We start from the raw sequence: 27,499 nt of genomic DNA, 5'->3' as shown, positions 1-27,499 counted from the left end.
GCAAGATGTTTAGATCCATACAAGAAAGGAAAGAAAAGAAAAGAAAAGGCGGTGTACTATTTGTCATAGAGTTAAACAATAGAATCTTTTTTTCATATATTCACAAAATAGAACTGTAAGAATTTAAAGAGTTGGATTCCTTTTGCTCCTGCATGGTCTCGTTCTTCTTAAAAAAGTAGTATGTATTGTAAGCACGTAGGACCGTATTCATCAGAAACGAAGAAACTGAAATAACAGTACATATTGTCAGCAATTTTCAACTTACTTGAACAGGATATCGAACCGGTCTATTTTTATTTTATTTATTTAACAAAGCCCTTTGTCCCATTATAAAGTTCTACGCAAAGAAGAAGAAATAAAGCAAATAAAAATAAAACAAATAACAAAAACTCAATAATAAATATAAATTAGCTTCTTTTTAATTGTTAAACAAAAAATGAAGGAAGATAATATTGTTGCTGCCCATTCTCTATTTATTTACATTGTCGTTTGTTTATATGATGTAGTCTATAGATGCTGCACTCTCATTCGCTCGGATGCTTAACCAGATTGCAACCCCGGCTTGTTCTAAGCCTGACTAGTATGGCTTCAAGCTGTAACAAAGAATCTGCATTACCCTTCCCATTGTGGTTGGCTTGGTCAGGAAAAACCTGGATTGAGTGAACCTGCGAACAACAAACTAAGAATAGTTGTTGGCAAGAAACATTGATTTGTTGATTTCTTGAGAGTCCGATCATAAATTAAAGGACTTCAAGTTATCTATAGAATTGTTATTGCACAACATCCGACCCTTGCTTCTTTCTTAACATTTTTGTAGTTTGGAGAGTGATTTTGGTCCGTATTTCGTGGATTTGAAGGAATAGATAAATTTTTAACATCTGTATTCTATTTACAGACGGGTTTATCTTACTCCTTCCGTGAAATATTGCGGTTTTCCTTTCTCCAGCTGAAAGAAGAAAAAAGTAACGAACACTTTTCTTTGATTCCTTTAGCCTATTCAATCCTTATAAGCATTGTTTGAAGTGAAATAAGGACTTTCGTTCCTTTAAAAAAGTTCGTTCTTTTCTATAGATCCACTCTCAATCTTTTTCTTATTTCTATCCTTTTCTAATACTTTACGAGTGCGGCAACGGCATATACTGAACACGTCTTCGGTTTAAAAATTCCTAAAAACAACTGCTTGACGCTCGCAAAGTTCATATTGCATAAAAGTATCTATCTTTTTAATTTGCATATTATTCAGCATTCGAAAGTTAAAGATAAATCTTGCATTTCGGCATCGCCCACGGTACTGTTGTAATTTATTTATCATATAACCTTTTAAGTCGTATATTTGTTCTTGGTCACGCTATACTATCTAAGGATTTATACGGTGTATGGTTACATCTATTTACTAGAGAACATTAGCTTTCCTATTGTGGTTCTCTTCTCTTATTGTTTATTTCTTTTTCTTTCATTTAGTTAACGGTCTATCGTTATTACATCTTTTCTCTCTTTTGTGCATCTTATTAGCAATTTACAATGGATCAGTATTGGCGTGAGCAAGAAGGCCGTGGCCTTTTCGAAGACGACGCCACCAGTTACACTTCGGAAAATGATGATTCCATGAATTCTTTGCAACGCTTAATTTATGACGATCCATCCGTTCATGACGACCTTCAGTCTGATTATGACAGTAGCTCTTTTAACGTCGACACTAGTCCAGTCGCTTACCCTTCATGGAATCAGGGTGCTGAAGAGCCCCCGGTAAGCATGGAGGGTGTCCAGGAAATCTTGCTTGATCTTACAAACAAGCTTGGGTTTCAAAAGGATAGTATGCGCAATATATTCGATTATGTTATGGTTTTACTCGATTCTCGTGCTTCGCGTATGTCTCCTTCTCAAGCTCTCCTTACTCTTCATGCCGACGTTATTGGTGGTATCCATGCAAACTTCGCAAAGTGGTATTTTGCTTCACATTTTAATGATGGCCATGCCATTGGCTTTCATGATATGTCATCCCCAATCGTTGAAAAAATGACCTTAAAAGAGGCCGAGCAAGCCTGGAGAGACCAGATGGGCGGGTTTTCTCCTCATCGAATGATGGTCCAGCTTTGCTTATACTTTTTATGCTGGGGTGAGGCTAATAATGTACGTTTTATGCCTGAGTGCCTTTGCTTTATCTATAAATGTGCCTATGATTATTATATTTCATCTGAAGCCCGAGATTTGGATTCGGCTTTACCCAAAGAATACTTTTTGGACTCTGTAATTACTCCTGTCTATCGTTTCTTCCATGCTCAACTTTTCGAAGTTTTGGATGGTAAATATGTACGTCGTGAACGGGATCACGCTAGCAACATCGGTTACGACGACATCAACCAATTCTTTTGGTCTTATAAGGGCCTTGAGGAAATTAAGTGCACCGATAAGACTCCTTTGTTGGATTTACCCCCATTTATGCGATACCGCCATTTAGGTAATGTTGAATGGAAATCTTGTTTTTACAAGACGTATTACGAATACCGCTCATGGTTTCACAATATCACGAACTTTTCTCGGATTTGGGTTATGCACATTGCTGCCTATTGGTACTATTCGGCTTACAATTCTTCAAATTTGTATACTTCTCATTTCCATATACGGATGAACAATAAGCCTCCTCCAGCTTGTCGTTGGACTGCTTGTGGTTTGGCTGGCGCCATTGCTTCTTTTATTACTCTTCTCGCTGTTACTTTTGAGTATCTTCACGTTCCAAGACGCTACCACTGTGCTAGACCCCTATGGCCAAGCTTTTTGATGCTTTTGACCGCGCTATTACTCAACATAGCTCCAACTGTTTTTATTTTTGCCTCAACTGAACATCAGCAAACATACGTTTCTCGTTTGGTTGTTGGTATAGTTCATTTCTTTTTCTCATTAGTTTGTGTTGTCTATTTTGCTGTTACACCTTTGAGAAATCTTGTGGGATTCACCACGAAAAGTTCTGGCCATGATTTAGCTAACCGTTATTTCACGTCTAACTTCACCCCAACCTCGAAGGGTGGTGCTATTGTTTCCTGGTGCTTATGGATTACGGTTTTGATCGCTAAGTATTGTGAATCATACTTTTTCCTTGCACTCAACCTTTCAGATTCCATTCGTTATTTAGGTGCTATGCGTCCTTATGATTGTGGTGACTATATCTTGGGGGCCGGTCTTTGCAGAGCTCAACCAAAGATTCTGCTTAGTTTGTTGTACCTTACTGATTTGTCATTGTTCTTTTTGGACACCTATTTATGGTATATTTTGATCAGTACAATTTACTCCTTGGGTTATGCTTTCTACTTGGGCATTAGTGTTTGGACACCTTGGCGTGAGCTTTTTTACCGTGTTCCTAGAAGAATTTACACAAAACTTCTTTACACTGATGACATGGAAATCTCGTTTAAACCCAAGGTATTGGTTTCCCAGGTTTGGAACGCTATCATTATTTCTATGTATAGGGAACACTTAATTTCTCGGGACCAAATTCAAGAACTACTGTATCATCAAGTACCTTCTGAGAAGGCCGGATATCATACTCTTCGTGCACCAAATTTCTTTTATTCTCAGCAAGTGAAACATTATAAGCAGGACCTTTTTCCTGCCAACTCCGAGGCGGCGAGAAGAATTTCCTTTTTTGCTCAATCATTGGCTGAGTCCATCCCCAAACACTGTTCTGTGGATGCTATGCCTACGTTCACTGTCTTGGTACCTCATTACTCTGAAAAGATCTTGCTCTCGCTACGTGAAATTATCCGCGAAGAAGACCAGCTTTCTCGTGTTACCCTTCTGGAATACTTGAAGCAATTATATCCAATTGAATGGAAGAATTTTGTTGATGACACTAAGCTGCTTGCTGATGAAAGTGAATCAATTGATTCTACCATGGATGGTGAGAAGAACGATTTGCAGGCTAAGGCTTACGATCTTCCATTTTACTGCATTGGTTTCAAGTCCGCTACACCTGAGTATACTTTGCGTACAAGAATTTGGGCTTCTTTGCGTACTCAAACCCTTTATCGCACAATCAATGGATTTAGTAACTACAGCAGAGCTATTAAACTTTTATACCGTACTGAATGCCCTGAACTCGTCGAATGGACTAATGGTGATCCAGCTCGATTAGATGAAGAACTGGAAGTAATGGCCAATAGGAAGTTCAGATTCTGTGTTTCTATGCAGCGCTATGCCAAGTTTACCAAAGAAGAATCAGAGAATGCTGAATTCCTTCTTAGAGCGTATCCTGATCTTCAGATTGCTTATATGGATGAAGATCCACCTACTCGTCCTTCTGAAGAAAGAGGTATCTACTCTGTGTTGATTGATGGTCATTGTCCTATTATGGAAAACGGTAAAAGACGTCCCAAATACCGTATTCGTTTGTCTGGTAATCCAATTCTCGGTGATGGTAAATCTGATAACCAAAACATGTCAATTCCTTATATTCGTGGTGAGTATGTTCAAATGGTTGATGCAAACCAGGATAATTATTTGGAAGAATGTCTTAAGATCAGAAACATCCTTGCTGAATTTGAGCAATTTAACCCTCCTCTACATAATCCTTATTCTGTGAACGCCAAGTCTACAACCAATAATCCTGTTGCTATCCTTGGCGCTCGAGAATATATTTTCTCTGAAAATACCGGTATGCTCGGTGATGTTGCCGCTGCCAAAGAACAATGTTTTGGTACTATGTTTGCTCGTATTCTATCCTTAATTGGTGGTAAATTACATTATGGTCATCCAGATTTTATTAACGTTTTGTTTATGACCACTCGAGGTGGTGTATCCAAAGCACAAAAGGGTTTACACGTCAATGAAGATATATATGCTGGTATGACCGCTTTACAAAGAGGTGGTAGAATTAAACATTCTGATTATTACCAATGCGGTAAAGGTCGTGATTTGGGTTTTGGATCTATTCTAAACTTTACAACAAAGATTGGTACTGGTATGGCCGAGCAAATGCTTTCTCGGGAATATTTCCACTTGGGAACACAATTACCATTTGACAGATTTTTATCTTTTTTCTATGCACATGCAGGTTTCCATGTTAATAACATGGTTATTATGTTTTCTTTACAACTTCTTATGCTTGTCATCATCAATCTTGGTGCAATGTTTAGTGTTGTGCCTGTCTGCAAATATCGCCAGTTTGACCCAGTTACTGCTCCTCTTTCTCCAAGGGGTTGCTACCAACTTCAACCCGTTTTGGAATGGCTTAAACGCTGTATTCTATCCATTTTCATTGTCTTCGGTATTGCTTTCGTTCCCTTAGCCGTTTGTGAATTGAATGAACGTGGTGCGCTTAGAATGGTTATCCGTGTATCTAAACAGATTTGCTCCTTGTCACCTATTTTCGAAATTTTCACTTGCCAAATTTATGCTCAAAGTTTAATTGCTAACTTGTCATTTGGCGGAGCTCGATACATTGGTACTAGCAGAGGTTTTGCTACTGTTCGTGTACCATTTGCTTTGTTATATTCACGTTTTAGTAGTCCTTCATTATACTTTGGTTCTAGACTTATGTTTATGCTGCTTTACGGGTCTATCACCGCTTGGTTACCTCATTATATCTATTTCTGGATTACTCTTATCGCTCTTTGCGTTAGTCCATTCCTTTATAATCCCCACCAATTCTCCTGGACGGATTTCTTTGTTGACTATCGAGAATTTATTCGTTGGACATTCCGTGAAAATTCTCGCAACCACTCGAACTCTTGGATTGGAAATTGTCAGCTCACACGAACTCGTGTAACGGGATACAAGCGTAAGATTTATGGCAAGAAAGCCGATAAAATTTCCATGGATTCTCCACGAGCCCGCATTACAACGATGTTTTACGGTGAGATATTAGGTCCTTTGGGTACCTTATTCTTTACCTGCATACCTTTCTTGTTTGCCAATTCTCTACCAGGTAACGAAGATATATCGAAAAGAACGAATGCTTTTATCCGACTAATTATTATGTCTCTTGTTCCTCTTGTTCTTAGTGCTGGTATTGCCATTCTCTTCTTTTGTCTTGGTATCGTACTACGCCCAGTGGTAGGTGGTAAAGCGAGAAAGGTTGGAATTTACATGGCTGCAGCTGCCCATATCCTTTTCGTCTTCATTGACATTATTGTTTTCGAGGTTCTTGGATACTTGGAAGGGTGGACCTTTAGTACAACGTTACTCGGATTTATTGCTATCACCTCTATCCATCGGTTTGCTCATAAAATATTGATTATTTGCTTTTTATCTAGAGAATTCCGTCATGATGGTGCTAACCTAGCATGGTGGTCGGGATTATGGAACGGTCAAGGATTCGGGTATATGGTGCTTACTCAGCCCTGGCGAGAATTCATTTGCAAGACTACTGAAATCAACATGTTTGCTGGTGACTTCTTGCTCAGCCATCTATTGCTCTTCCTTCAATGTCCCGTCATTTTGATTCCGTATATCGATAAGTTCCATTCCATTATTCTTTTCTGGCTCCGTCCTAGTAGACAAATTCGTCCTCCTGTTTACACCATTAGACAAAACAAATTACGCCGACAGATTGTGTTCCGATATGCCACGCTGTACTTTACTTTATTTGTTATCTTCTTCCTTCTCCTAATTTTACCCTTTGTATTTGGTAAATCTGCCGCTGGGGTTTCATATGATAAGTTCAATATGATCCAGCCAGCCATTCATATTATGCGATCTTCCGAGAAGAATTCTTCAGTTTAAGCATGTTCTTTTTTTTCTTCAATATTCTTCTTTCTTCCTCCTTTTTTGAGGTATTACATCTGGACACAGTGGTTTAGAAAATATTTGTACAGATCTGTTCTATTAATTTCACAATTTAATTATATAAAATGTTTTATATCTGACGATGGAAGCAACGGTGATGATAGTGAGATATAATTAAATAAGGAAGTAGGTCAGGTGTTAAACCGGTAGAGGAACGTATTAATTAGTTCAGTGAAAAAAAGTAAATATTAGCATGTTTCATCACATTCTATTTATATTTTAATGATAGATCATCAAGTTTCTGCGTTACATTAAGATAGCCAGGAGACCCAGGTCTCCGAGGTTGCGTTGATACGGTTTGGCGATATTCAGAAGCCACTTTATTCATCAATTCTTTATGTGAGAGCATAGGATAGTGCCGCTTTATCCTTGCCATATTTTCCTTCATATATAGCTGAAAAGGATTAAGTATTCTAGCTACTGGAGCAATTTGAACGAGTCGACTAGTACAAAGTGCGCAAACGTGTCTCTTGGGATCAACAGATTTAGAGTGTCTTTGGTAAAGTTTGTTGCAAGCTTCATTGATGCAAAGCCATTTGTATTTATAATCAATATCATAATTGTGCTTTGAGGTTATTTCAATCGAGGGGAACTTGTTCATCAAACGCTTGGCCCTAAAATACCATGAGTTACTTCAAACCATAAGTTAAAGCAAATGACTTACCAAGCTTTGAAACACGCTCCATGAGGAGATTGCATTTCCCTGTCAATTAACCAGCAAGCCAAGTGACATGACTCATGGGCCAATGTGTTATACAGTCTATATTCGCAATCAACAACTTTTTCAGAAAGTTCAACGTATGCATGAACATGTTGAATCAGATTGCTTTTTGACCGCGGCCGTTTTAAAGTAGCTCTTCCTGCCGTAGTATTAAAAGACTTGGACCACATTACCAAAATTTCATTATCAAGGATACACTCTGTCAGTTTTCCTTGAAAGACTTCCATATTTAGAATATGAAGAAATTGTTTTGCTAGTGAGTCACGATTTCGCTTAAACTGCCTTTTACTACTGCTCGTCACTTTATCGGCGGCATTGCTTTTATTTATGCGGTCCATGATGTGCTCGGATTCCATTGTGAAGAAATCCCTTTTTACTGGTGAAGCAGGGAATAAAGAATTCTCCGAACACGTTGATATATCTGCAACAGGGAAATCATCTTCAGAATTCAGGCCGGAAGTATCGTAAATGTGATTTTGCGTTTGGTAAAAGTCATCAGCAGAAATAACGGAACAGTTATCGGAGCTACTATCTACATCTGATCCTGCACGAATTGATGTTTTAGCTCCTTCTAAAGACTGGGGAGCTTTCAGAGGTTTGGCCAACGTTGGGATACTATACAAACGACATTAGCAATTTCACAAGCAATTAATTATAGACAACACTCACTATTTTAAGAACTCTTCTGCTTCACAATCCTCGTTAACATTATGCTCATACCCAAAACTCATTTCTCTGAACACTTTGGAAATGGTAAACAAGATAAGTAAACAAAAGACACCAGCTGTAAACAATAATCGTTACTTAAATGAAGTAACAATAAGGATGTGACTGTTTTTTTGGGTTGCTCGAGAAAGGTAATATGTGGTAGTATGGATCATCCAGCCACTACCAACAACATGGGAAAAGTTCACGGATCGCTCGCTCGTGCAGGAAAGGTAAGCATCGCCTACCAGTTTGTTTCTGAAAAACCGTTGATTAACACCGCTTATAGGTAAAATCTCAAACCCCCAAGGTTGAGAAGCAAGAAAAGCCCAAGCAACCCAAGGGCCGTGCTTACAAGCGTCTTCTTTACGTTCGCCGCTTCGTTAATGTTACCAACATGGCTGGTGGCAAGAGAAGAGTAAGTTGAGACGTAGAGTGCTCCATTAGTAGTGAATTGAACTTCGTTTTAGGAAGTCAGATCTGTTTAAAATAGCATTGATGGAGTTCTATTTAGAAATGCAGAACATTCATATTAACCTGTCTAGATGAACCCTTCTTCTTAAGCGGAGAACCAAACTTAGGGCTTAGTTACTAAGATTCCTTTGCATATTTTACGAAATGAGTTGAATAAAAGTATCTGCTCACCGTTTTTTAGATTTTCTTTGTGTAGCTTATTTTGGGTATCTTCAACGATGTAGCCGGTAGATAAAAGATGTTTCCTCATTGTACCTGGTAATAAGCCTATAAATTAACACTCATTAGTAAATTATCTTCGATGTTTTGGTAAAGAAGGGTATTCAATGAAATCCAGAAAACTCTACGTACCATGTAGAAGATTCGGCGTGATCCACTGGTTGTCTCGGTGAAATGCAATGTTGAAGATGGTGCTTTCTGTCACAAACCCGCTGGTATTGTAAAGCAAAGCATCTTGGTGTTTGGCGTATTCGATCCCCGTTCTGTGTACTGCATGCGAGTAAATATCTCTAGATGTAGTTTTGTTGACACATGTGACGTTATCCTGAGTGTCAGACGGCTGGGTGTCCAAGAATACAGTGTACTGAGGATGCTCGTTGTGTATAGGAATAGGAACAGCCGTGACTAGAATCTTGCCATCTTTTGAAAGTTCCCATCTTAGCTAATAAGTAATGAGTTAGTTTTGAGAAAGTGAAATACGAATTGATCTAAACATACTCTCGCTTGGTTAAGGGATTCAATAGCATGCAAAAGCTTTTGTATTACAATTTCTTCGCCGGGCCACTGATACCCCAAAGTAGAAGCAGAATTTTTCATTCGATTTAAATGATCATGAAGTAGAAAGATTTCTCCGTTAGAGTACAGGGTAGTCTCGAATAAATTCATAGCTTTATGTTATAAATATGAACCACACGAAAGACAGTGTTTGAGATCGCCAATTCTTGATACTTTTAGCTATATACTACGAGTACTAAGACCTAGAAAAAAAATACTTTTTAAAAAGCTTTTTGTGAAAGAAAGAAAGTAATCATTGCATGTTAAATATTAAAGAGTCGGTGTGTAGTCATTGCATTTATTAATCGTAAAACTGTAGCCGAATGTTAATAGTGTATAACCTACTGAATGCCGACAGATGGACATAAAGTCAATAAATGAATATTTGGATTAACAAATTGCTTTTTAAGATACATACATGTTGTAAATGAATTGAGCAAACGGTTTGATAGACTTTTCGACTTTGAGATCCCTAAGAAGGTACCACTTACCCTACATACATATATTCATATTTGATGTATTGTAAAATAAAACCAAAAGAAAAACAAAAGAAAATTAAAAAGATCAGTGAGTAAAAATTAGGTATTAGGTTTGGAAGACAGACTTGTTGTGCTGAAAGGTAACTTTCAATCTGTCCTTACCAAACTTGCCAGCTGGATTGGCAGTGTAAAACTTCATTTCGTTCCGTTCTGCTATATACATATATATTTATATTTGTAATTTTTTTTAGACTAATAAATACGATACACGCGTAAACTACCAAGTTAGGAAAAAATATAAGCGCGTCTGTACGTCCCAGTTTATGAAGAATGGCCTCTAAAAGTTCGAGTAGCTCGTCTATGAACGGTAAGTCTTTATTTTCTTCTGTAAACATTGTGTTCAATTAACTCTTTCATAGAAAGGACCGATGAGGCTCGTATGTTCTCATTTTACGAGAAGATGCCCAAAGACTCAAACACGCTACGCGTTTTTGATCGTGGAGTAAGTACCATGATATAACTTAAAGTGAAAAATATTGAGTGATGGGTTCAAATTACACTTTATCGATTTATTGACAGGGTTAAAGAGCTATGCTGTATATAGCTTGTAGCAACCGGTGCAGACACTCATTTTCCATTTAAGATATATTGAGCATATATTAACTAAATTTCTAGGAAACGTACGTAGCCATTGGAGAAGATGCTTCTTTCGTTGCAGATAATGCTTACCATACGACCTCAGTCCTTAAATACCATAATCAGTCTAATCTCTCCTTCTGTACTATGTTTCCTTCTTTGTTTATCAAATTTGCTGAGGAAGTATTATCAAATTATGCAAAACGAGTGGAAATTTGGGGTTCTAACAAAAGTAAAACCGGATTTGAATTACTTAACCAAGCTAGTCCTGGTAATATGCAGATGATTGAGGACTTAATGATGAACAGTGATGCAACAAAGGATCCTACAGTTAACATTGATAATTCTGGTGGCTCTATTTTACTAGCTGTTACTACCCGTATGAAACAAGATCAACGTGTTGTCGGTGTAGCGTTTATAGACCCTTTCTCAAGGAAAATAGGTGTCTCTGAATTTGTTGATTCAGACTCATACACAAATTTCGAAGCACTTCTCGTCCAAACTGGTGCGAAGGAATGCCTAATCTCTCAACAAGACGGGGAAAATACCACAACCGGGACTTCAATCACCAAAGCTGAGTTAAACCGCCTTAAAAATATAATAGAAGGATGTGGTGCATTAGCTACTGGCATACGAAACTCATATTTTTCTCCAAAAGACGTTGAATTAGAGCTTGCAAAAGTGTTGGATGTCCCCGTCACACATGCGCGTTTACCAGAGTTAAGTCTTCAACTAGCCATGAGCTCTTGTAACGCTGTTTTACGTTATTTGGGACCAAATTTGGTTGATCCAATTCCCTCAGATGACATTGAAGTACAAAAGGATCTTGCACGAAAATATCATCTCTATGAACACAATTTGGAACAGTATATGCGCCTGGATGTAGCAGCAGTACGCGCATTGAATTTGTTGCCTCCAGCTAATGGAAATGCGCACCGTACAATGAGTTTGTACGGTTTATTGAATCATTGTAGGACTCCGATGGGCTCGAGACAACTTAGACGATGGATTGTACAGCCTCTGTTGGACCCAAAGGCTATTAGAAGAAGACATAATTTAGTTTCTGTTTTTATTGAAGATCCGGAAGTTCGACAACTTTTGTTAGATGATGACCATCTCCTCCGATCCATACCTGATGTACCGCGACTTTGCCGACGTCTTATCCGAGGTTCTTCAACTTTGGAAGATGTTGTTCGAATTTATCAAATGGCTAAAGCTCTTCCAAACATCGTTACTGCTTTAGATTCCTTGAAAACTGAACATAAAGGATTAGTAGACCAAGTCTATACGACGCCGCTTTCCACTCACTGTAAAAACTTAACAAAGCTTATAGAGTTGGTGGAGACCACCATCGATTTAGATGCCCTTGATGCTCATAGATACATCATTCGTGCCGAATTTGATGAAGAGTTATTGGAGTTACGACAAAGGCTTGAAGAGTTGGAAAACTCAATATTTGACGAGCACAAGCAGGCAGGTGCTGATCTTCAACAGGATACCGAGAAGAAGTTGCATCTTGAGCAGCATCATTTGTATGGATGGTGTTTACGCCTTACAAGAGCAGAAGCCGGATGTTTGCGTGGACGTAACACCCGTTATTCAGAACTATCAACTCAAAAAAATGGTGTTTATTTTACTACGAAGCGTCTGCACAATCTTAATAGTACCTACATGGATTATCAAAAGAGCTATAGATATCATCAGAATGGATTGGCGCGGGAAGTCATTAAGATTGCTGCAACCTATAGTTCTCCTTTAGAAGCGGTCGGCCAAATCATATCACATTTAGATGTCATAACCAGTTTTTCTCTAGCAAGCACGCTAGCAGTTACCGCATATGTATGTCCAACAATATTGGATTCAGGGATGGAAATTGATACAGAGATTGGTGATCAGGAAGAGACTATTGATATCGTAGCTTCGGAAGAAAATCCTGATATTAATGAATTGCGTTCTCACTTGCGGTCTTCCCATTGTGCTTGTGTTGAGTTGAAACAAGCGAGACATCCTTGCTTAGAAGCACAGGATGATATTAATTTTATCCCCAACGATATTTTGCTTAAGCAGAATGAATCAGAGATGCTCATAATCACCGGACCAAACATGGGAGGTAAGTCTACGTATATTCGACAAGCTGGCGTGATCGCGGTTATGGCTCAAATTGGATGTTTTGTTCCATGCGATTCAGCTACTATTGATGTTGTAGATAGTATTCTCGCCCGTGTTGGAGCAGGTGATTCTCAATTGAAAGGTGTTTCTACTTTTATGGCCGAAATGTTAGAAACCGCTACGATTTTAAGATCTGCAACCCAGCGTTCTCTTATTATAATTGATGAGTTAGGAAGGGGTACTAGTACGACGGACGGTTTTGGTTTGGCATGGGCAATTACGGAGCACATTGTTAAAAAAATAAATTGTTTTTGTCTTTTCGCTACGCATTATCATGAAATGACTCGGATGTCGGACGAAATTCCAACCGTAAAGAACTTGCATGTGACAGCCCACATTGGAGATACCAATGCTCGCGACGTTGCACTACTATATAATGTTTCTGAAGGGGCAAGTGATAGAAGCTTTGGTATCCATGTAGCGGAATTGGCGCGTTTCCCAGCCAAAATCATCGAAATGGCCCAAGCAAAAGCCATTGAATTAGAGGCCGAGGATGTAGATCAACCAGTGGAAGATGATGAAGGACGAGCGAAAAAAGAAGGTGTTGCGATAATTCGAACGCTTATGTTGGAATGGCAAAATCAAGTGGGAAAGGATATGCCGAAAGAGGAAATGCTCCAAAAGTTTCAGCAAATATTAACTAGTCATGCTTCGGATATTGAAGCAAACGCATGGTTACAAGCAAAGAAAAAGAGTTAGAATGACTAAAGCTACGTTCTTTTGAGTGAGTAGGATCTCTTCACTATGCATTTGACGTTCTTTGTCGATATACATTATATACTAAGTTGCATTTTTGAATAATATTAATTTTATGAACATGAGTATGGCATGACGATGTTTTTATTTTTAGATGATTTGCACCGATTTTAATCACCACTAGCACAACCTCTACAGCCTATGCATTGAGTTAGTAACGGCGTGATCTGATATAGGTCTCAAAACCCAAAGAAAGGGAAAAAAATGACTTACCACAATGTACGCAAGTACTGGGAGCATCTTTGCCGAGTTTGGCTTTGGGGACACGACATATACAAGTGGAACCAAACTTCGATTCTGCGGTTTGAATGCAACGAAGGCAACACAATTTTTCGTAGCCAGGCTAGATCAGTCAGTAAACTAAAATTAAATTCAGTTTATTCCCGTACCTTTTTCCACTTTGCAATTAGATTTGCATCAGCGTAATTCTGTTTTAGCAGCCAGTTGTAAAGCTCAGAAGAAATGGCTTCTCGTTTGTAATAAAGGTCGTAGACATAACGGCTACGTTGATGATGAAGTTGAAAAATAGGAGCTAGAGACTCCGATTTTGAACCTTTTCCGGTTGTATTTTCCACTTGTCTCATTCTCTCTTGGAATTCTAATAACGTTGGCTCAATTTCTTCAAATCCTTCTGGAGGACTGTACAAGACATATATTAGTATTTTCTTTTAAATTAAAAATTTTCAAAATTTTCTTAGGCCTTACCGTTTGGTCCGTGATGTTCTTATGCGTGGCATTGTAGAGAAGTTTTTCTTATTTTTTGGTTTCTAAAGTCCAGCAACAACTAACGTGGAAAAAGTCTCAATACTTCGTAAAAACAACTAAAAACGTAGGAAAAGAATAAAGATACAAAGAGAGAACACGGCCAAGAGTTTGGATCGAAGAATTCAGGAAAGCGAAGATAGGTACAATTTCCTGTTTGTAATGGTAAGTAGTAGTAGATTTATTAAAACTAATAAGGTTATCTTAACGAAATGCTTATACTCGTTATAAAAAATGCTTATTTGTGGGATTGCATAATAACGAATGTGGTACAAGCCTGTTCGTAGTCGTAAGCTGCCTTCAGCGTTTCTGACCTAAACTTGTAAATGGAGTTTACAGATGTTGTTTATACATTAGAAAATGAAAAACAGTTTTGGAATGGTAAGTGCTTGATCTCGAGTTTTTGCGAATCCTTTTGGATGCTTATTTGAGGGACCAGTTCGCTAAAAGAAAATCTGTATTGAAAGCTAATTCTTGAGGATTAGAAGTTGATGAGCTTGTTTTCAATGTTAATAATGAGTCAGAGGTAGAATATGCTGCCTCTAGACTTCTCTCTTTCTTTGTAAGATATGGAAGTAGGTTCTAAACTATGCGAATGTCAACAGAGACCGTTTTGAATGAGGTGTTAATCAAAGTAGAAACCTATTTAATTACAGAGATACAATTGCAAACGATAGCTGACAAGCTCATTCGGAGTCCGCTATTTAAGTTGGACAAGACCACTGTGCGGACGATTTTGTTGGATTGTTTCCTCTTCATGGAAGACATTCATATAATAAAGTTCATTGTTGTATTTTTTCTTTTAGACATTCGACTGGATGACGGGTGTATGAAGTTACTAATTGCAAGCGGTTTTTTTGGTTCTCTTGTGCAGGCAATCATTCGTTTTAGGAACCCTTCCGAAAAGGGAATCTATATTTCTTTTCGTTATGGTCTATGTTTGATGTACCATATGTGTCGTTCTCGGCGACTTCCTCTTACTGACTTAGTGGCAGCGGATGAAACATTCTTAAAAGGCCTGCTTGCTACAGCCGAATTTGCTTGGTCAGAAGAAGATGTTGAGAATTTTTCAATGTGTATGCTTTTACTATTGAGCTTGAACGAGCAGTTCATGCTCGTCAAATTGGCTTCAACTGGAGTCGTCGAAATCCAAAATGGAGTCATGAATTTGCTATCGGAGTCCAAGGTAGACACAGGAGTTTACTGTGAAGGACTTGTTTTTATATTAAATAGGGAACGTACGTACTCGAGATTTTGACATCAAGACGGTTGAGATGTTTTACTTGGTATAGGAAACTAATGAAGAATAGGAGATCCACGGACTAGAATGCTGATCTTAAAGCAACTATACCTTTTATTTACTACTCCGAAAACATACGAAGTATTTTACACTAATGACCTTAACGTGCTAATTGATATATTGATTCGGGAAATAAATGATATCCCTAATGAACTGGCCAAGCTAAGGTATGCTTATTTACAGGTACTCTTGCCCTTATTACAAAACACACAAGTCCGACTCCCTCCTCACTACAAAACTAAACATATTATTCGTGCTGTTCACAATTTATTAATATCCCATACTCATGGACTCAATTGCGTGGATGCCAACACCGTCGAGGTGCTGAATCAAATCTTGCGGATTCCATGGTTACGTGAGGAAGCAAGTAAACTCACCGTAGTTTCTGTATAACCTACAATTTTTGTTCTTTTCACGTTTATGAGAGTGTTTACCGGCATTACTACTATTTATTAATTGTAAGGAAACAGGATAACTAGTTTATTTTTCCTTCTTTTGACGATAATAAAATCTATATTCAGGTTATAATCGATTTTATATTATTCCTAAGTTTTTACAGAGATGGGAAGTTTTGTAAAGCATTATCCATAAAAGGTAAAGAGTGATTGCATGTAGCAAAGAGTTCCTGAAAGGGAAAATGAAGCATATCTTTAAGGTAAATTTTTGGTTGATTAATTGTTTATGCAGACGAAAGAAAAGATGGACAAATGTATTTCACACTATAAACGACGAGCACCACTTTCCTCGAGTTTTCGAATAGCTTCTTGCTGCTTGTGTTGTTGAACTCGAAACTTACAAAAATAATTGACCCAAGACTGGATGCAATTTGACTCAAAATTGGTTTTTTCGGAACTGCACACCTGAGATGCCCGATCATTATCTTTCAATGGATCCAAAATATCATTTTTATTTAAACAGTCAAAGTAGAAGTCTCTCGCTTCCCAGCATTTTTCTCTGGCACTCCGCTTAAATGAAGATGTATTACCGGACATGAGGAAAGGCAAAAAGTCTAGGAGGAAAGCAAATTTAAAACCAGTAACTAACGGAAATTATGCAATCAGTCAAAGCAGGAAAAAAAGGAAAAGCAAGATTCTTGCTTTTACAAAAAGAAATTGGCCGCTGGACTTTCCGTGTACCATCTCCATTCGTGGTGTAGGTATGATATGCTGTAAAGCATATGTAAACCATCATTAAGCATATGTTACTAAACAAAATTTTATAATCATATGCCGTGAGTTTTCTAAATATCATAGTCCATGTATATTATTATTTAATTATTGATACAATTATCATATAACAATAAAGATCCACGTATGTAATAAATAAACAAGGAAATTTGCTGGACGAAAAGTGAAATTGTACAGACAATAATCAAGAGAAGGAATTTATGATACATATAGACTACTAAATTTCAAAAAAATTACTTGTCAAATCTTCTAGTCCGAACATTTGACTGATCTGGCTAAACTAATTGTTCACATAATTTAGTTCGTGAATCAGATCTGCTGAAGCTGCTACTAAACTACTTAATACTCAATTCTAGCAGTAATACAACATATACTTACACCTTGCTATAAATCTCACACATTACTAAAGCTGCATTCTTGCTAGATTCTTGCAATTTTGTTTTCCATCGATTTTGAATATGTTTTCATCCCAAAATTCCTGTTGCTATAGCTCATGAAACTACGCAAAGCAAGTATAACACGTGTTTACGCACCACAAAGGAATAGCGAAACTCGTTTACTGATGTGTAGCGCTACGGAATTCCATGATAAACGGTACGCGACTTTGTAAACTGTTCCTTCCTTTTTTACAATTGCACTAATACAGAGACCATTGGTAAACAACGGGTATTCTTTTTGAATTGTGAAGCAATTTTTCTTCTTGTAGAAGCTATAAAGTAGGTCCTCTGAAAAGTAATCGCGACCAACGAGAAACGACACATAGATGTTGATATTACCATTGCATGTCTTTCTACCATACTTCCTATTTTGATCATGCTGAACTATCTATGGAAAAGTAGATGAATAATAAAAGTCGTTGGTTTTGGAGTCCGAATTGCTGTCATGATATACGAGTTCTCCGACTCCAGCAAACGTACACGATGCTTAATCAGATAGGTGATTTAGTTAATTGAATTGCTCTGCAGCACTTTTCACACTCGGTTCTTATTTATTGTTGCTTACACACCATAAATCGACGTTCCTACGGATTTCGCACAGTATACTATATTCCAGTTTACGTCACGTTGAACACATCAAGAGCTCAGAACGGTTTCTATACTCTACGATCGATCTATGTTCTTATATCATGGAAGGAAAAGTCAAGTATGGTCTACGTAAAGAGTATACGTAGTGGAAGCTATGAAGGAAAAGCAAAGTCAGTCAACACGTGATGATGTTTGTGTGAAGTATACTGACGAGAAACATGAGCGTTTTCGTTCGTCCGATAGTCAACATATAAATAGGCCCAACTCCAGCTCCAATAATCACAGTAAGACACTTGCATCTGAATTAGGCATTCTTTCGTTGAAGTTGATATATTCATAGGCTAGGCCTTATTATCATATTAAAAGTCTATTGTTATCAACCTACCTTTGAAGCGTTTGTTAAACAAGGGTTTTATCTGATTCCCACAATTATTTATTTTTACAAGCGTTTACACAGTTTTTGTACTTGTCTGTCTATTCTTGTTTTCCGCTACTAAGGTCGGATAAGTAAAGCTGTGCACGAATTCATTATTCTTCAATTGACGATTCATTTATTACGATATATATATATTTACAAATATATAAACCGATTTCAAAGATCTATTTTTGGATTTCTTGAATAATACATCTCCTTTCAGTTTTTACGACATTAACGATTTTCTTGGATTAGATTCTTATTATTTTACATCATGAGCGGTACTAGCGATATCCCTAATTCTACTCCTGAAGCTTTGGAAAAGCAAGTTGAAATCGCTGAAAAGCAATCTTTTCCCCCTAGCATGCCTTCTCGCCTTCCCGAAGAAGTATCTTGTCTTCATGTACCTCTCGACACTTCTAAGGTTTCAGACGAAGAAGTTGCTGCTGTCGATCGATTCCAGAGAGCTTGCGACTATTTGGCTTGCTCTTTAATTTTCTTAGCCAAGGACATTTACAGGGGCGGTGACCTTGAAGAGGATGACGTGAAAACTCGACTCCTAGGTCACTGGGGTACTTGTCCTGGTTTGAGCATTGCTTACTCCCACTGTAATCGAATTATTAACAAGTATGATTTGGACATGATCTTCGTTGTTGGTCCTGGTCACGGTGCACCTGCCGTCTTGGGTGCATTGTTTTTAGAAGACTCACTTGGCCCCTTTTATCCCCAATATCAATTCACTCGTGAAGGTCTTAAAAATTTGATTAGCACCTTCTCATTGCCTGGTGGTTTTCCTTCCCACGTAAACGCTGAATGCCCTGGCTCCATACACGAAGGTGGTGAATTAGGCTATTCTTTGTCAGTTAGTTATGGTGCCGTTCAAGATAAACCCGATTTGATCGTCACCTGTGTTGTAGGAGACGGTGAAGCTGAAAGTGGCCCCTTGGCAGGATCATGGCAAACTCACAAGTTCTTAGACCCGGCCGAATCTGGTGCCGTCATTCCTATTTTGAGTTTGAACGGTTATAAGATTTCTGAGCGTACTATCTATGGATGTATGGATGACTTGGAATTATTGGCTCTTTTCAGTGGTTTTGGTTATCAAGTTGCTATTGTCAACTACACTAGCGAATACAACCGTGAAATGGCTGCAGCCATGGATTGGGCTGTTGAGACAATTAAGGATATTCAACATCGTGCTCGTGTGAAGCGTGAACTCATTAAACCCAGATGGCCCATGATCATCCTTCGCTCACCTAAGGGTAAAGGCTGCCCCAAGACTTTAAATGGTACATTTTTAGAGGGAACCTATCATGCTCATCAAGTTCCATTGAAACTTGCCCGCACTGATGGTACACAGCGTAAGATGCTTAAAGACTGGCTTTCGAGCTACCGCTTTGATGACTTTTTGGACGAAGAAGGTCTCCCAACAAAAGGTATTCGTGAATACATCCCTCGTGCTTCTAAGCGTATGGGTCAACGCCCTGAGACTTACAATTCTTATCACCGATTAAATGTGACCGACTGGAAGAAGTTCGGTGTTACCAAGGGTGAGAAGACATCTGCTACTCATGTCGTGGGTAACTACTTAGGCGAGCTTCTTCGTGAAAATGATACTACTTTACGTATCTTTTCCCCTGATGAACTTGAGAGTAACAAGCTTGATGCTGTTCTGAAATATACCGATCGTACTATGCAAACCGATCCAACGTTAATGGCAAAGGGCGGCCGTGTTACAGAAGTGCTTTCCGAACATATTTGCCAAGGACTCATGCAAGGTTACACTCTCACGGGACGTACAGCAATTTTCCCTTCATACGAGGCTTTCATGACTATTGTTGTTAGTATGTTAATTCAATACAGCAAATTTATCAAGATGGGTCTTGAATTACCTTGGCATGGAAAGTTTGGAAGTTTGAACTATGTCACCTCCAGTACTTGGGCACGTCAAGAACACAACGGATACTCTCACCAATCTCCAAGATTTATCACTACCATGCTCTCATTCAAACCTGGTATTAGTCGTGTATACTTCCCAGCCGATGCCAACTGTTTCTTGTCTACTATGGCTAGATGTATGCGTTCTGAAAACACTATCAACCTCATGGTTTCAAGTAAAAATCCTCAACCAAGCTATCTTTCTATTGAAGAGGCTGAAGCACACTGTACTGCCGGAGCTAGTGTGTGGAAATTCTGCAGTACCGACAACGGCTTAAACCCTGATGTTGTTTTGGTTGGTATCGGTAATGAAATTATGTTTGAGGTCGTTAAGGCAGCTGAGATGTTGGCAAATGACATCCCCAGCCTACGTGTGCGTGTTGTTAACGTTACCGATCTCATGTCACTTTCCAGTATGCATCCTCACGGAATGACTCAACTAGAATTCGATTCCTTGTTCACGACCAACCGTCATGTTCATGTGAACTACCACGGTTATGTTATGGACATTAAGAGCTTACTGTTTGACCGCATTGAACCCACTCGTATCACTGTGAACGGCTACCAAGAAGAGGGTACTACTACCACGCCCTTTACTATGATGATGGTCAATAATACCTCACGTTATGATGTTGCTAGAGCAGCATTGCAACATTCCATTCACAACCCTTATGTTGCAGTAAACTGCCACAACTTGAGTTCTAATTACTCTCACAAGTTGGATGAAATTAAGGAATACGTATTTAAATACAAGGACGATCCACCAGAGACCTACGATGTTCCCGACTTTAAGGATAAGCGCACCATTTAAACAGAAGAAGTAAAGAGATAAAAAAAGAATTACAAGCAAGTTGTTTTGGAAAGCCAAATTATTTCTTAATAGGTACTAATAAATCAATGGGTTTGCACTAGATATATTGAAAGTAAGTAGACTTCTAATATGAAGGTAGAACATACAAGCAGTAGTAGGCATTTATAGATTTTTAAGTACTTTCTGATACACGTAACTTTGGGTTCTCTTTCACTTTAAAAAGCTTTTCTCGCTCGTAAATCGTATTCTGTTGCTTAAGATAATGAAGGTTATTTTGTTAGCGACGCTCTTATCCTCTCCGCACCACCTCTCTAGGTAAATGACCAAAAACCTCTGTAAATTGGAGGAATTCTATATAAAACCTAATTCTGTTTTTATATAAAAAGCATTTGCTACAGTGAACTTTTCTATTGTAAAAATCAAAGGTTTACTTACCAGACGGACGCAAATCATTCGTTTCTTCCGTTGGGGAATATATAAGTTTGTTTAATTTCAATAGATTTCATAAATTCAGCGATAACTTTGAATTGAGGTTCCAACAATAAATGGAACATCGAATTACAAGTTTTCAATTTCATTTATGATCACACTTATAATGATAGATATTTCAGAGTTCTTGGATGTGATCATTAATATATTATATGTTTGAGTCCTTTCAGAAGTTATCTAATTCTGCTATGAACCCTTAAACAATTAACTACTAACTAATTGTTGATCTTGCAAGACCAAAAACTATAAATCACTACCCATTTTTGCATTGGCTTTATCATTATTGAATGCTTTTGGCTTTCCAAAAAGGTCGTGGTCACTTTTAATGATAACACTGAATTGTTTAATTTCAACACGATTTTGTATTTTGGTTATTTTTTCTCGGATTCGTTTTCCTTAATTTCTTTCCATACTACAATATGGATGTCATATTTTCTCTTGGGCATTTCTGTGAATTAGAAGGCCCTTCAATAATCTTTTGTACTCAAAAGCTATTTCGTTCTGAATTGGATGATCAGTTCGACATGCCTTCAGAGGCAAGATCTTCCACAGTGCCAGAAAATAATGTTGAGTCTGAAGTTCGGGAATCTTCAGAAGATCCTATGTTAAGTTCAACTGAGTCATTATTTAAAAGTGACACTGAAGACAGCAATCAAAGACAATCAAAAGCAACTGACTCTCCTCATATTCCGTCAGCTGGTTTGACCTCATCGTGTCGACAAAGTCCTGTTGCACGAAAGTCTGCTTGTGTTACTTGTAGCATAGTTCTTCCATGTGAGTACGTACTACCGGATGTTCCTCCACGACTTATTTCTCTTTCTACAAAAAACCCAGACATTGTTTATATCTCTAGTCAATATCCTCGAAATCAGAATCGGTACTCTGTTTTAAGGAGATTGATGGTCCGATGCCTCAGTTGTGAGTATTCCGTATCGTCAGATATTTCCGAATCCATGTCAAACCCGCTATTTTTTGGGGATCAAGAAAACGGATACGTGATTGCTCAGTCTTTTTCGCTACATGATTCGCATGCTCGTGGTGGTCTGCGACGTTACGCATTCGTTGCATTGAGTAAAAGCGATCATGAATTGATCAATAGATATAGCTTTATCGTTGAAAAATTTTCGCAGATGGTCCAATTTCTTCGGCTCTCATCCACAAAGACTACTGCAAACTATCCCATGTATCATAAAAAAACTCCTTCTGTCAACGGAACATTCGCTTCACCAACCTCAAATGCTTCTTCCTTATCAAGTTCATCCAATGTGCCTGGTCAAACACCTTATGGAATGTCTCCGAGCAATGGCACAGCGCCATCTACATACTTGTTATCCCAAAGATTGCCTTCATTTAGTTTTTTACGAAGGCGTGACGGAGTAGGAGAAGGTCGGAATTTGGCCGATATCACCTGCTGGGATGGGGTATTTATCGGCATCCATAGTTCATTCAGTTGGATTCTTGACATATGGGATCGCATTGACTTGACATGCTAAAAATAATTTATTGATATGAAAATAATCTAACTTATGGGTATGAATGGAATTCAATTAATCTGAAAATGCAATAGAAATAAAGTAGATGTTCCAAAATTTCAATCAAATGTCTCGTCTAATTTACCAAAAGGTTTAAAAGTATCTAGGTCTTTCCGTAAGTCATGAACATTGGAAAGATATTTTGAAAGATAGACTTGCTTTTCCGCTCGGGTTTTACGGTAGGGTAAATCCTCCATATTGTAAGGTTCCGGAGATAAATAAAAATAAAAAAATTCAAGGATTTGTAAACGAGTATCCTGACTAGTTTGTTTGTGCTTAAATAACATGCAAATATGGTGTAGACCACCAATTGACTCAAACAGTCGGACAACAAGAGGACGGTCCACCATAATACATACGAGTGCTTTTAAAGCTGCCACTTGAAGGTTTCTAATCTGACTTGGTTCCAATATCTGTATAAAAAGGTGTAAGGTGGTTTTATCCTCAAAAAACAATTGAGACATAGGATGGATTAATACCAGGCCTTCAATAACATGCAACAAATCATCCATTAAACGTTGAATGAAGACATAGTCTTCAAAATAAGCTTCATCATTTTGTTGATAATCCAAAAGGCTGTCCAGCGCATATATACAAGGAACAACAGAGTTGTATAGATGGGAGTCTTGCAGCTTTAAAAAGATCTCTTTCGGAATCTTGTCATGAATATTACTAGGTCGTGCAATATGGTATAGAATGGATTCCAATTGTCGAAGACCGATACGAATGAACTTGGGATTCCGCATACACAAATGGTGACGAGCATTAATTAATAAATCCTCCATTTCGGCACATAACTATAGAAAAAGGCGTTTATTAAAGATATTCTTCTTGTATTAAATTACATCAAGTATGCTCTGGAAATAATAACTTCTTGAAGCTCACTGGTTTAGGGTCTCTACGGTTTTAGGAGGGTGGGGACATGGAAGAGAACTTGTTTCGAAGTATTATCAAGATGAGTATTTGTTTTACCATACTAATGAATATTAAGACAAAGAGTATATTCTTATTGAAAGTTTTTTTATCAAATTAAGTGGTACATAGCTTGTTTCCTAGAATAAAATAAAGATTTCCAAACTTTCCAAAATTCACTTTGCTAGGATATGTCAAAGCGACCCTCATGAATGCAACAATCATAGGAAACAGAATATAAACAACGTTCACCAGAAGAAACAGGTATCTACTACATAGCCGGTATTTAGTGAATATGAATCTATCCTGACTCATGTCCTCATACCATTTGCACGTGTCTCTTGTGCAAAGGCAGATAGTATTTTTGTTAATTTTGCTGTCAATAAGTGTCCTTGTGTACAGAATGGTTTTATATACTGACGAACTGTTTACACAAATATTTATGCTTCGATCTCTTTCATACACAAGAACGAAATTGGATACGTAGTTATATCAATTGATTGGAATAAACGTCCAATTGCTATCTCTTGAGAAATTATACAAAATAATTGTTCGTAATTAAAAAGGCGTTCAAGGGATTCAGACATTCAAGATTTTACTTTGTATCTAGAGAATGATGCTTCATTCTCCGGATTAGCTCCATTTCGCTCATGTCGATCATGTGTCAGCAAGCAGAAAAGAAAGCTCGGACGTGAATAGGACTCATCAGTATTAGAAAATGGACGAAAATTCGTCCTAGCATAAACAGGAAAGATCAATTGTCGGTATTAACAAAACTCGTTGTTCAAAAAGAGTTGAATGCAAGAAGGGTATTACAAAATTATAGGAGATTATATATGTATATATATATGCTGTGGCATGCAGCCACGGAGAGGTTCCAAGTAAACACAGTGCGGTTATTTGAGTGTACGTCACCATAGGATGAATGGTGCTTTTCATCAAGACTATCACTGTCGTCCTTAAAACATTAAAGATTGCAGATTATTCGACATAATTGTATCTTGAACGGAAACCATGACTCGCTGAAGCAAACTCGTATCCGTAGCGGTTGTAAAATGACAGTAGCAGTTACGAGAAGCAATGCGATTTAAGCTTTCAAACTTTAGGTAGAAATAATACATACCGCTTTTTACGGCATTATCAGAAAACGGGCATTGGGTTTGAACAAATGTCGGAGTGGAAGGTGTTTCCTGATAGTCAGGAAAATACTGTTGGATAGGAGAAGTATGGACCTTTCGCTTAAATAAATCCAACTTATTTAGAAACAAAATCATTGCCGATTCTGCAAACCAACTTGAATTGCAAATCGAATCCCACAATAGCAATGCCTCTTGCATTTGGTTGCCACTATTATCTTCGACTAAACATTGGTCATACCCTGCAAGTGAAACGAGGAAGAGCAGTGCTGTGACGGATTCGAAACAATGGATCCATTTTCTACGTTCTGAGCGTTGACCGCCCACATCGAAGAAGCGATATTTATGACGGTTTAATAAAAACGTTTCTTCAGAAATTCCTGTGGTCTTGATTCGGCAATGCAGAATATCCTGATCTGAGGGTAAATATTGGGGGTCAAAAATTCGATCAATATGATCCTGGTAATAATAAAAGTTATCTAAAAGAGAAAGGTTTGTACCACAATTCTGCGCTGTTCTTATTTTTGGATCGAGCGTCAAAGCTCTCAATGCCTCGTAAAGATCTGCTGGAAAAGGCTCGTTTACTTGTATATTGTGCTTTCTCAAAATAATAGGTCGATATTTTTCATTTTCAGGCAACAAGCTCATACCACTGTTTTCCATGGCATCTAAAAGTAGGCACACGGACGTGATTATGTTTTCAAATATCATAATACGGTATTGCCGTCTGGCAGCCTGGTTGAATCCTGGACTGTACAGAAGGCGCATTTGCTTCATGATTGTCGTCTTCCCGCTATCACCAGCACCAAGCAACAAAACTTTAATTTCATTGTCATTTTTGCTAATCCCATTCTGGTTTGATGCTCCTGCGTTCGAATTCTGTGGCTTACCGCGCAAGACTATATTGAGCCAATGCTCCTTAACTGGGTTTCTATCACCTCCAGGAGAAGATTCTCTTCCTTGGTTTTCTAGTTTCACTTGTTGTTTTTGTATAACATCTCCCCCAGTCGAATCTGCATACTTACTGGACATACATCCCATGTTGTAAACACGCTTTTATACTACCAGTATAAACGAGAATGTTTGAAAATTTGCTTTTTAAAGCTACGAAATGATTCAAATTCCCGGAATTTCGAATCCTAAAAAAAGAAGAGTTGAATGTATTCGGAGGCTGGCCTAAGGGACCAAATTTGCAATTATAGGGAAATCCGGGTTGAAAAGAGAGAGAAGAATGAGTGGATCCTAGTATTAAAAAAAGTAAAAAGAAATAGTTTTCTTAAACATCAAAGCAGGTTTCTTTGAGGATTTCAAAATTATTCAGTCTTATACACTAGCGACAAAACCACTCAAAACAACTAAGACTCGTAGTCACTAGGAGCAATCAAGATCAATCCAATAAATATAAAGTGAAGAAATTCAATATAGTTTTGCGAATCCAATCGATTCTGACCGTGAATGGATTTTGTAAAAGATGACACAGATCCAGACAAAGATTAACAGAACCAGTAGATGTTTATGACTTTAATGAGAATAACCAAAAGAGGGAGCAAAAGAAAATACCTCAATTATATGTTCTTTTCAAAAAGCTTTGTTTAATAAGCAAACAAGATATAGGTAGCCGGTGATAAAAGAAGCGACTACAAAGAACAAGTTATACACCTTTTATAACTAATCATTACTTGATAATTTCTCGATAAGAGTGTATCCGCTTTCAATAACGAATTGTAGAGCATAGAGATGGACGGTATGTCGATGATGAAGCAAGATCCGCGATAGAGTCCTAAAAGCACAAATGATCACATCAAATACTTCTTTTAAGGTCGTGACAGCTGTTAAACGACATCATGTAATAGGGAATATTAATGGACAGATTTGCCAATTTATGAAAGGAATTGAAGAAGGCTATCACACGTGCGATCTGAGACTTTGTTCACCCATATTATCATTTATTCAAACATCAATACGAAGTCTCTGAATATTAATTGTAGCATAGTATATCGAGTCCCTTAGTCCTTAGTTGTTTTAGTGTATGGACGGCGGGGTTCCCAAACATTATTAATTACAGGAATTTTGATGTGTTCATATACCATAATCATAAAGCAGCACATCAGCAAGCTTAGAGTTTTATCGCATCTTCATTCAAGGCACACACCATAAGAAGTTTTTCAACCGATCACTAGTTTTGCTTATGACATGGTGGAATTGTATTAAATCTGAGCGATCTCCGGTTTGGGGGGTTTGTTTAAATGATAAAAAGGAAAAAAAAAGAGATGTTTGGCCCTTAAAAACACTATGGAACAGTTTTGAAGAAGACACCCGGATTGCTCAGTTAATCGTCTTTCATGAAAGGTAAAATCAATAAGAATTTGTTGGATATACTTGAAAAAGCAGAAATTTAGATACTTTAAAGAAATAATTGATTTATCGATTGAATATACTATGCTTATAGGTATCTGTAGGTGAAGGTGTTTGTTGAGTAAAGAAAGTAAAGGTTGGGC

General features: G+C 37.8%; 12 protein-coding genes across 12 annotated transcripts; 6 read left to right on the top strand and 6 right to left on the bottom strand.

Annotated features, from left to right (window-relative positions):
* Nucleotides 1-643: 643 nt before the first annotated feature.
* On the top strand, nt 644-6,868 carry SOCG_00310 (1,3-beta-glucan synthase catalytic subunit Bgs1). Its single transcript, XM_013162730.1, has one exon. It carries the CDS (start codon nt 1,522-1,524, stop codon nt 6,715-6,717), a length of 5,196 nt encoding a protein of 1,731 aa, XP_013018184.1. The 5' UTR covers nt 644-1,521; the 3' UTR covers nt 6,718-6,868.
* A 120-nt stretch (nt 6,869-6,988) lies between these two features.
* SOCG_00309 (HMG box protein) lies at nt 6,989-8,232 on the bottom strand (the record flags this gene model as incomplete). Its single annotated transcript, XM_013162729.1, has 3 exons — nt 6,989-7,394; nt 7,445-8,116; nt 8,171-8,232. The coding sequence occupies 3 exons, from the start codon at nt 8,230-8,232 to the stop codon at nt 6,989-6,991; spliced, it is 1,140 nt and encodes a 379-aa protein (XP_013018183.1).
* Nucleotides 8,233-8,327: 95 nt separating this feature from the next.
* On the top strand, nt 8,328-8,916 carry SOCG_00308 (40S ribosomal protein S30). Its single transcript, XM_013162728.1, has 3 exons — nt 8,328-8,439; nt 8,496-8,624; nt 8,752-8,916. Exons 1-3 carry the CDS (start codon nt 8,401-8,403, stop codon nt 8,767-8,769), a joined length of 186 nt encoding a protein of 61 aa, XP_013018182.1. The 5' UTR covers nt 8,328-8,400; the 3' UTR covers nt 8,770-8,916.
* Nucleotides 8,784-9,565, bottom strand: SOCG_00307 (4-amino-4-deoxychorismate lyase; the record flags this gene model as incomplete). Its single annotated transcript, XM_013162727.1, has 3 exons — nt 8,784-8,947; nt 9,032-9,341; nt 9,398-9,565. The coding sequence occupies 3 exons, from the start codon at nt 9,563-9,565 to the stop codon at nt 8,784-8,786; spliced, it is 642 nt and encodes a 213-aa protein (XP_013018181.1).
* Nucleotides 9,566-9,945: 380 nt separating this feature from the next.
* Nucleotides 9,946-13,882, top strand: SOCG_00306 (MutS protein 2). Its single transcript, XM_013162726.1, has 3 exons — nt 9,946-10,300; nt 10,353-10,435; nt 10,609-13,882. The coding sequence occupies exons 1-3, from the start codon at nt 10,264-10,266 to the stop codon at nt 13,435-13,437; spliced, it is 2,949 nt and encodes a 982-aa protein (XP_013018180.1). The 5' UTR covers nt 9,946-10,263; the 3' UTR covers nt 13,438-13,882.
* Nucleotides 13,474-14,543, bottom strand: SOCG_00305 (G10 protein). The gene is made up of 4 exons (XM_013162725.1): nt 14,200-14,543; nt 13,884-14,133; nt 13,708-13,837; nt 13,474-13,633 (listed from the first exon to the last, which is right to left on the bottom strand). Exons 1-4 carry the CDS (start codon nt 14,229-14,231, stop codon nt 13,605-13,607), a joined length of 441 nt encoding a protein of 146 aa, XP_013018179.1. The 5' UTR covers nt 14,232-14,543; the 3' UTR covers nt 13,474-13,604.
* SOCG_00304 (cytoskeletal protein) lies at nt 14,504-16,113 on the top strand. Its single transcript, XM_013162724.1, has 3 exons — nt 14,504-14,637; nt 14,742-15,494; nt 15,567-16,113. The coding sequence occupies exons 2-3, from the start codon at nt 14,846-14,848 to the stop codon at nt 15,947-15,949; spliced, it is 1,032 nt and encodes a 343-aa protein (XP_013018178.1). The 5' UTR covers nt 14,504-14,637; nt 14,742-14,845; the 3' UTR covers nt 15,950-16,113.
* SOCG_00303 (uncharacterized protein) lies at nt 15,916-16,711 on the bottom strand. The gene has a single exon (XM_013162723.1). The coding sequence runs from the start codon at nt 16,546-16,548 to the stop codon at nt 16,276-16,278; it is 273 nt and encodes a 90-aa protein (XP_013018177.1). The 5' UTR covers nt 16,549-16,711; the 3' UTR covers nt 15,916-16,275.
* A 630-nt stretch (nt 16,712-17,341) lies between these two features.
* SOCG_00302 (phosphoketolase) lies at nt 17,342-21,038 on the top strand. Its single transcript, XM_013162722.1, has one exon. It carries the CDS (start codon nt 18,458-18,460, stop codon nt 20,930-20,932), a length of 2,475 nt encoding a protein of 824 aa, XP_013018176.1. The 5' UTR covers nt 17,342-18,457; the 3' UTR covers nt 20,933-21,038.
* A 187-nt stretch (nt 21,039-21,225) lies between these two features.
* On the top strand, nt 21,226-24,040 carry SOCG_00301 (vesicle coat protein). The gene has a single exon (XM_013162721.1). It carries the CDS (start codon nt 21,841-21,843, stop codon nt 22,912-22,914), a length of 1,074 nt encoding a protein of 357 aa, XP_013018175.1. The 5' UTR covers nt 21,226-21,840; the 3' UTR covers nt 22,915-24,040.
* On the bottom strand, nt 22,873-23,897 carry SOCG_00300 (SIN component Cdc14). Its single transcript, XM_013162720.1, has one exon. It carries the CDS (start codon nt 23,736-23,738, stop codon nt 23,013-23,015), a length of 726 nt encoding a protein of 241 aa, XP_013018174.1. The 5' UTR covers nt 23,739-23,897; the 3' UTR covers nt 22,873-23,012.
* SOCG_00299 (G-protein alpha subunit) lies at nt 23,944-27,449 on the bottom strand. The gene has a single exon (XM_013162719.1). The coding sequence runs from the start codon at nt 26,040-26,042 to the stop codon at nt 24,825-24,827; it is 1,218 nt and encodes a 405-aa protein (XP_013018173.1). The 5' UTR covers nt 26,043-27,449; the 3' UTR covers nt 23,944-24,824.
* Nucleotides 27,450-27,499: the final 50 nt, after the last annotated feature.

This window comes from Schizosaccharomyces octosporus (genome assembly GCF_000150505.1).
Source record: "Schizosaccharomyces octosporus yFS286 unplaced genomic scaffold supercont6.2, whole genome shotgun sequence".
Lineage (NCBI taxonomy): Eukaryota > Fungi > Ascomycota > Schizosaccharomycetes > Schizosaccharomycetales > Schizosaccharomycetaceae > Schizosaccharomyces > Schizosaccharomyces octosporus.
The sequence above is the reverse complement of the archived record's forward strand: the minus strand, read 5'-3'. Positions and strand labels throughout refer to the sequence as shown.

Excerpts from the sequence above, each read along its gene's own strand:
- SOCG_00310 (XM_013162730.1), top strand. The coding sequence starts at position 1,522 with ATGGATCAGTATTGGCGTGAGCAAGAAGGCCGTGGCCTTTTCGAAGAC.
- SOCG_00308 (XM_013162728.1), top strand. The coding sequence starts at position 8,401 with ATGGGAAAAGTTCACGGATCGCTCGCTCGTGCAGGAAAG. Across the intron at positions 8,440-8,495 it reads CGCTCGCTCGTGCAGGAAAG|GTAAAATCTCAAACCCCCAA; the intron begins GTAAGCATCGCC and ends CACCGCTTATAG.
- SOCG_00306 (XM_013162726.1), top strand. The coding sequence starts at position 10,264 with ATGGCCTCTAAAAGTTCGAGTAGCTCGTCTATGAACG. Across the intron at positions 10,301-10,352 it reads GAGTAGCTCGTCTATGAACG|AAAGGACCGATGAGGCTCGT; the intron begins GTAAGTCTTTAT and ends ACTCTTTCATAG. Across the intron at positions 10,436-10,608 it reads TACGCGTTTTTGATCGTGGA|GAAACGTACGTAGCCATTGG; the intron begins GTAAGTACCATG and ends CTAAATTTCTAG.
- SOCG_00305 (XM_013162725.1), bottom strand. The coding sequence starts at position 14,231 with ATGCCACGCATAAGAACATCACGGACCAAACG. Across the intron at positions 14,134-14,199 it reads AGAACATCACGGACCAAACG|TCCTCCAGAAGGATTTGAAG; the intron begins GTAAGGCCTAAG and ends TGTCTTGTACAG. Across the intron at positions 13,634-13,707 it reads CAGTACTTGCGTACATTGTG|GCTGTAGAGGTTGTGCTAGT; the intron begins GTAAGTCATTTT and ends CTCAATGCATAG.
- SOCG_00304 (XM_013162724.1), top strand. The coding sequence starts at position 14,846 with ATGCGAATGTCAACAGAGACCGTTTTGAATGAGGTGTTAATCAAAGTA. Across the intron at positions 15,495-15,566 it reads TTTTATATTAAATAGGGAAC|GAGATCCACGGACTAGAATG; the intron begins GTACGTACTCGA and ends AATGAAGAATAG.
- SOCG_00303 (XM_013162723.1), bottom strand. The coding sequence starts at position 16,548 with ATGTCCGGTAATACATCTTCATTTAAGCGGAGTGCCAGAGAAAAATGC.
- SOCG_00302 (XM_013162722.1), top strand. The coding sequence starts at position 18,458 with ATGAGCGGTACTAGCGATATCCCTAATTCTACTCCTGAAGCTTTGGAA.
- SOCG_00301 (XM_013162721.1), top strand. The coding sequence starts at position 21,841 with ATGGATGTCATATTTTCTCTTGGGCATTTCTGTGAATTAGAAGGCCCT.
- SOCG_00300 (XM_013162720.1), bottom strand. The coding sequence starts at position 23,738 with ATGGAGGATTTATTAATTAATGCTCGTCACCATTTGTGTATGCGGAAT.
- SOCG_00299 (XM_013162719.1), bottom strand. The coding sequence starts at position 26,042 with ATGGGATGTATGTCCAGTAAGTATGCAGATTCGACTGGGGGAGATGTT.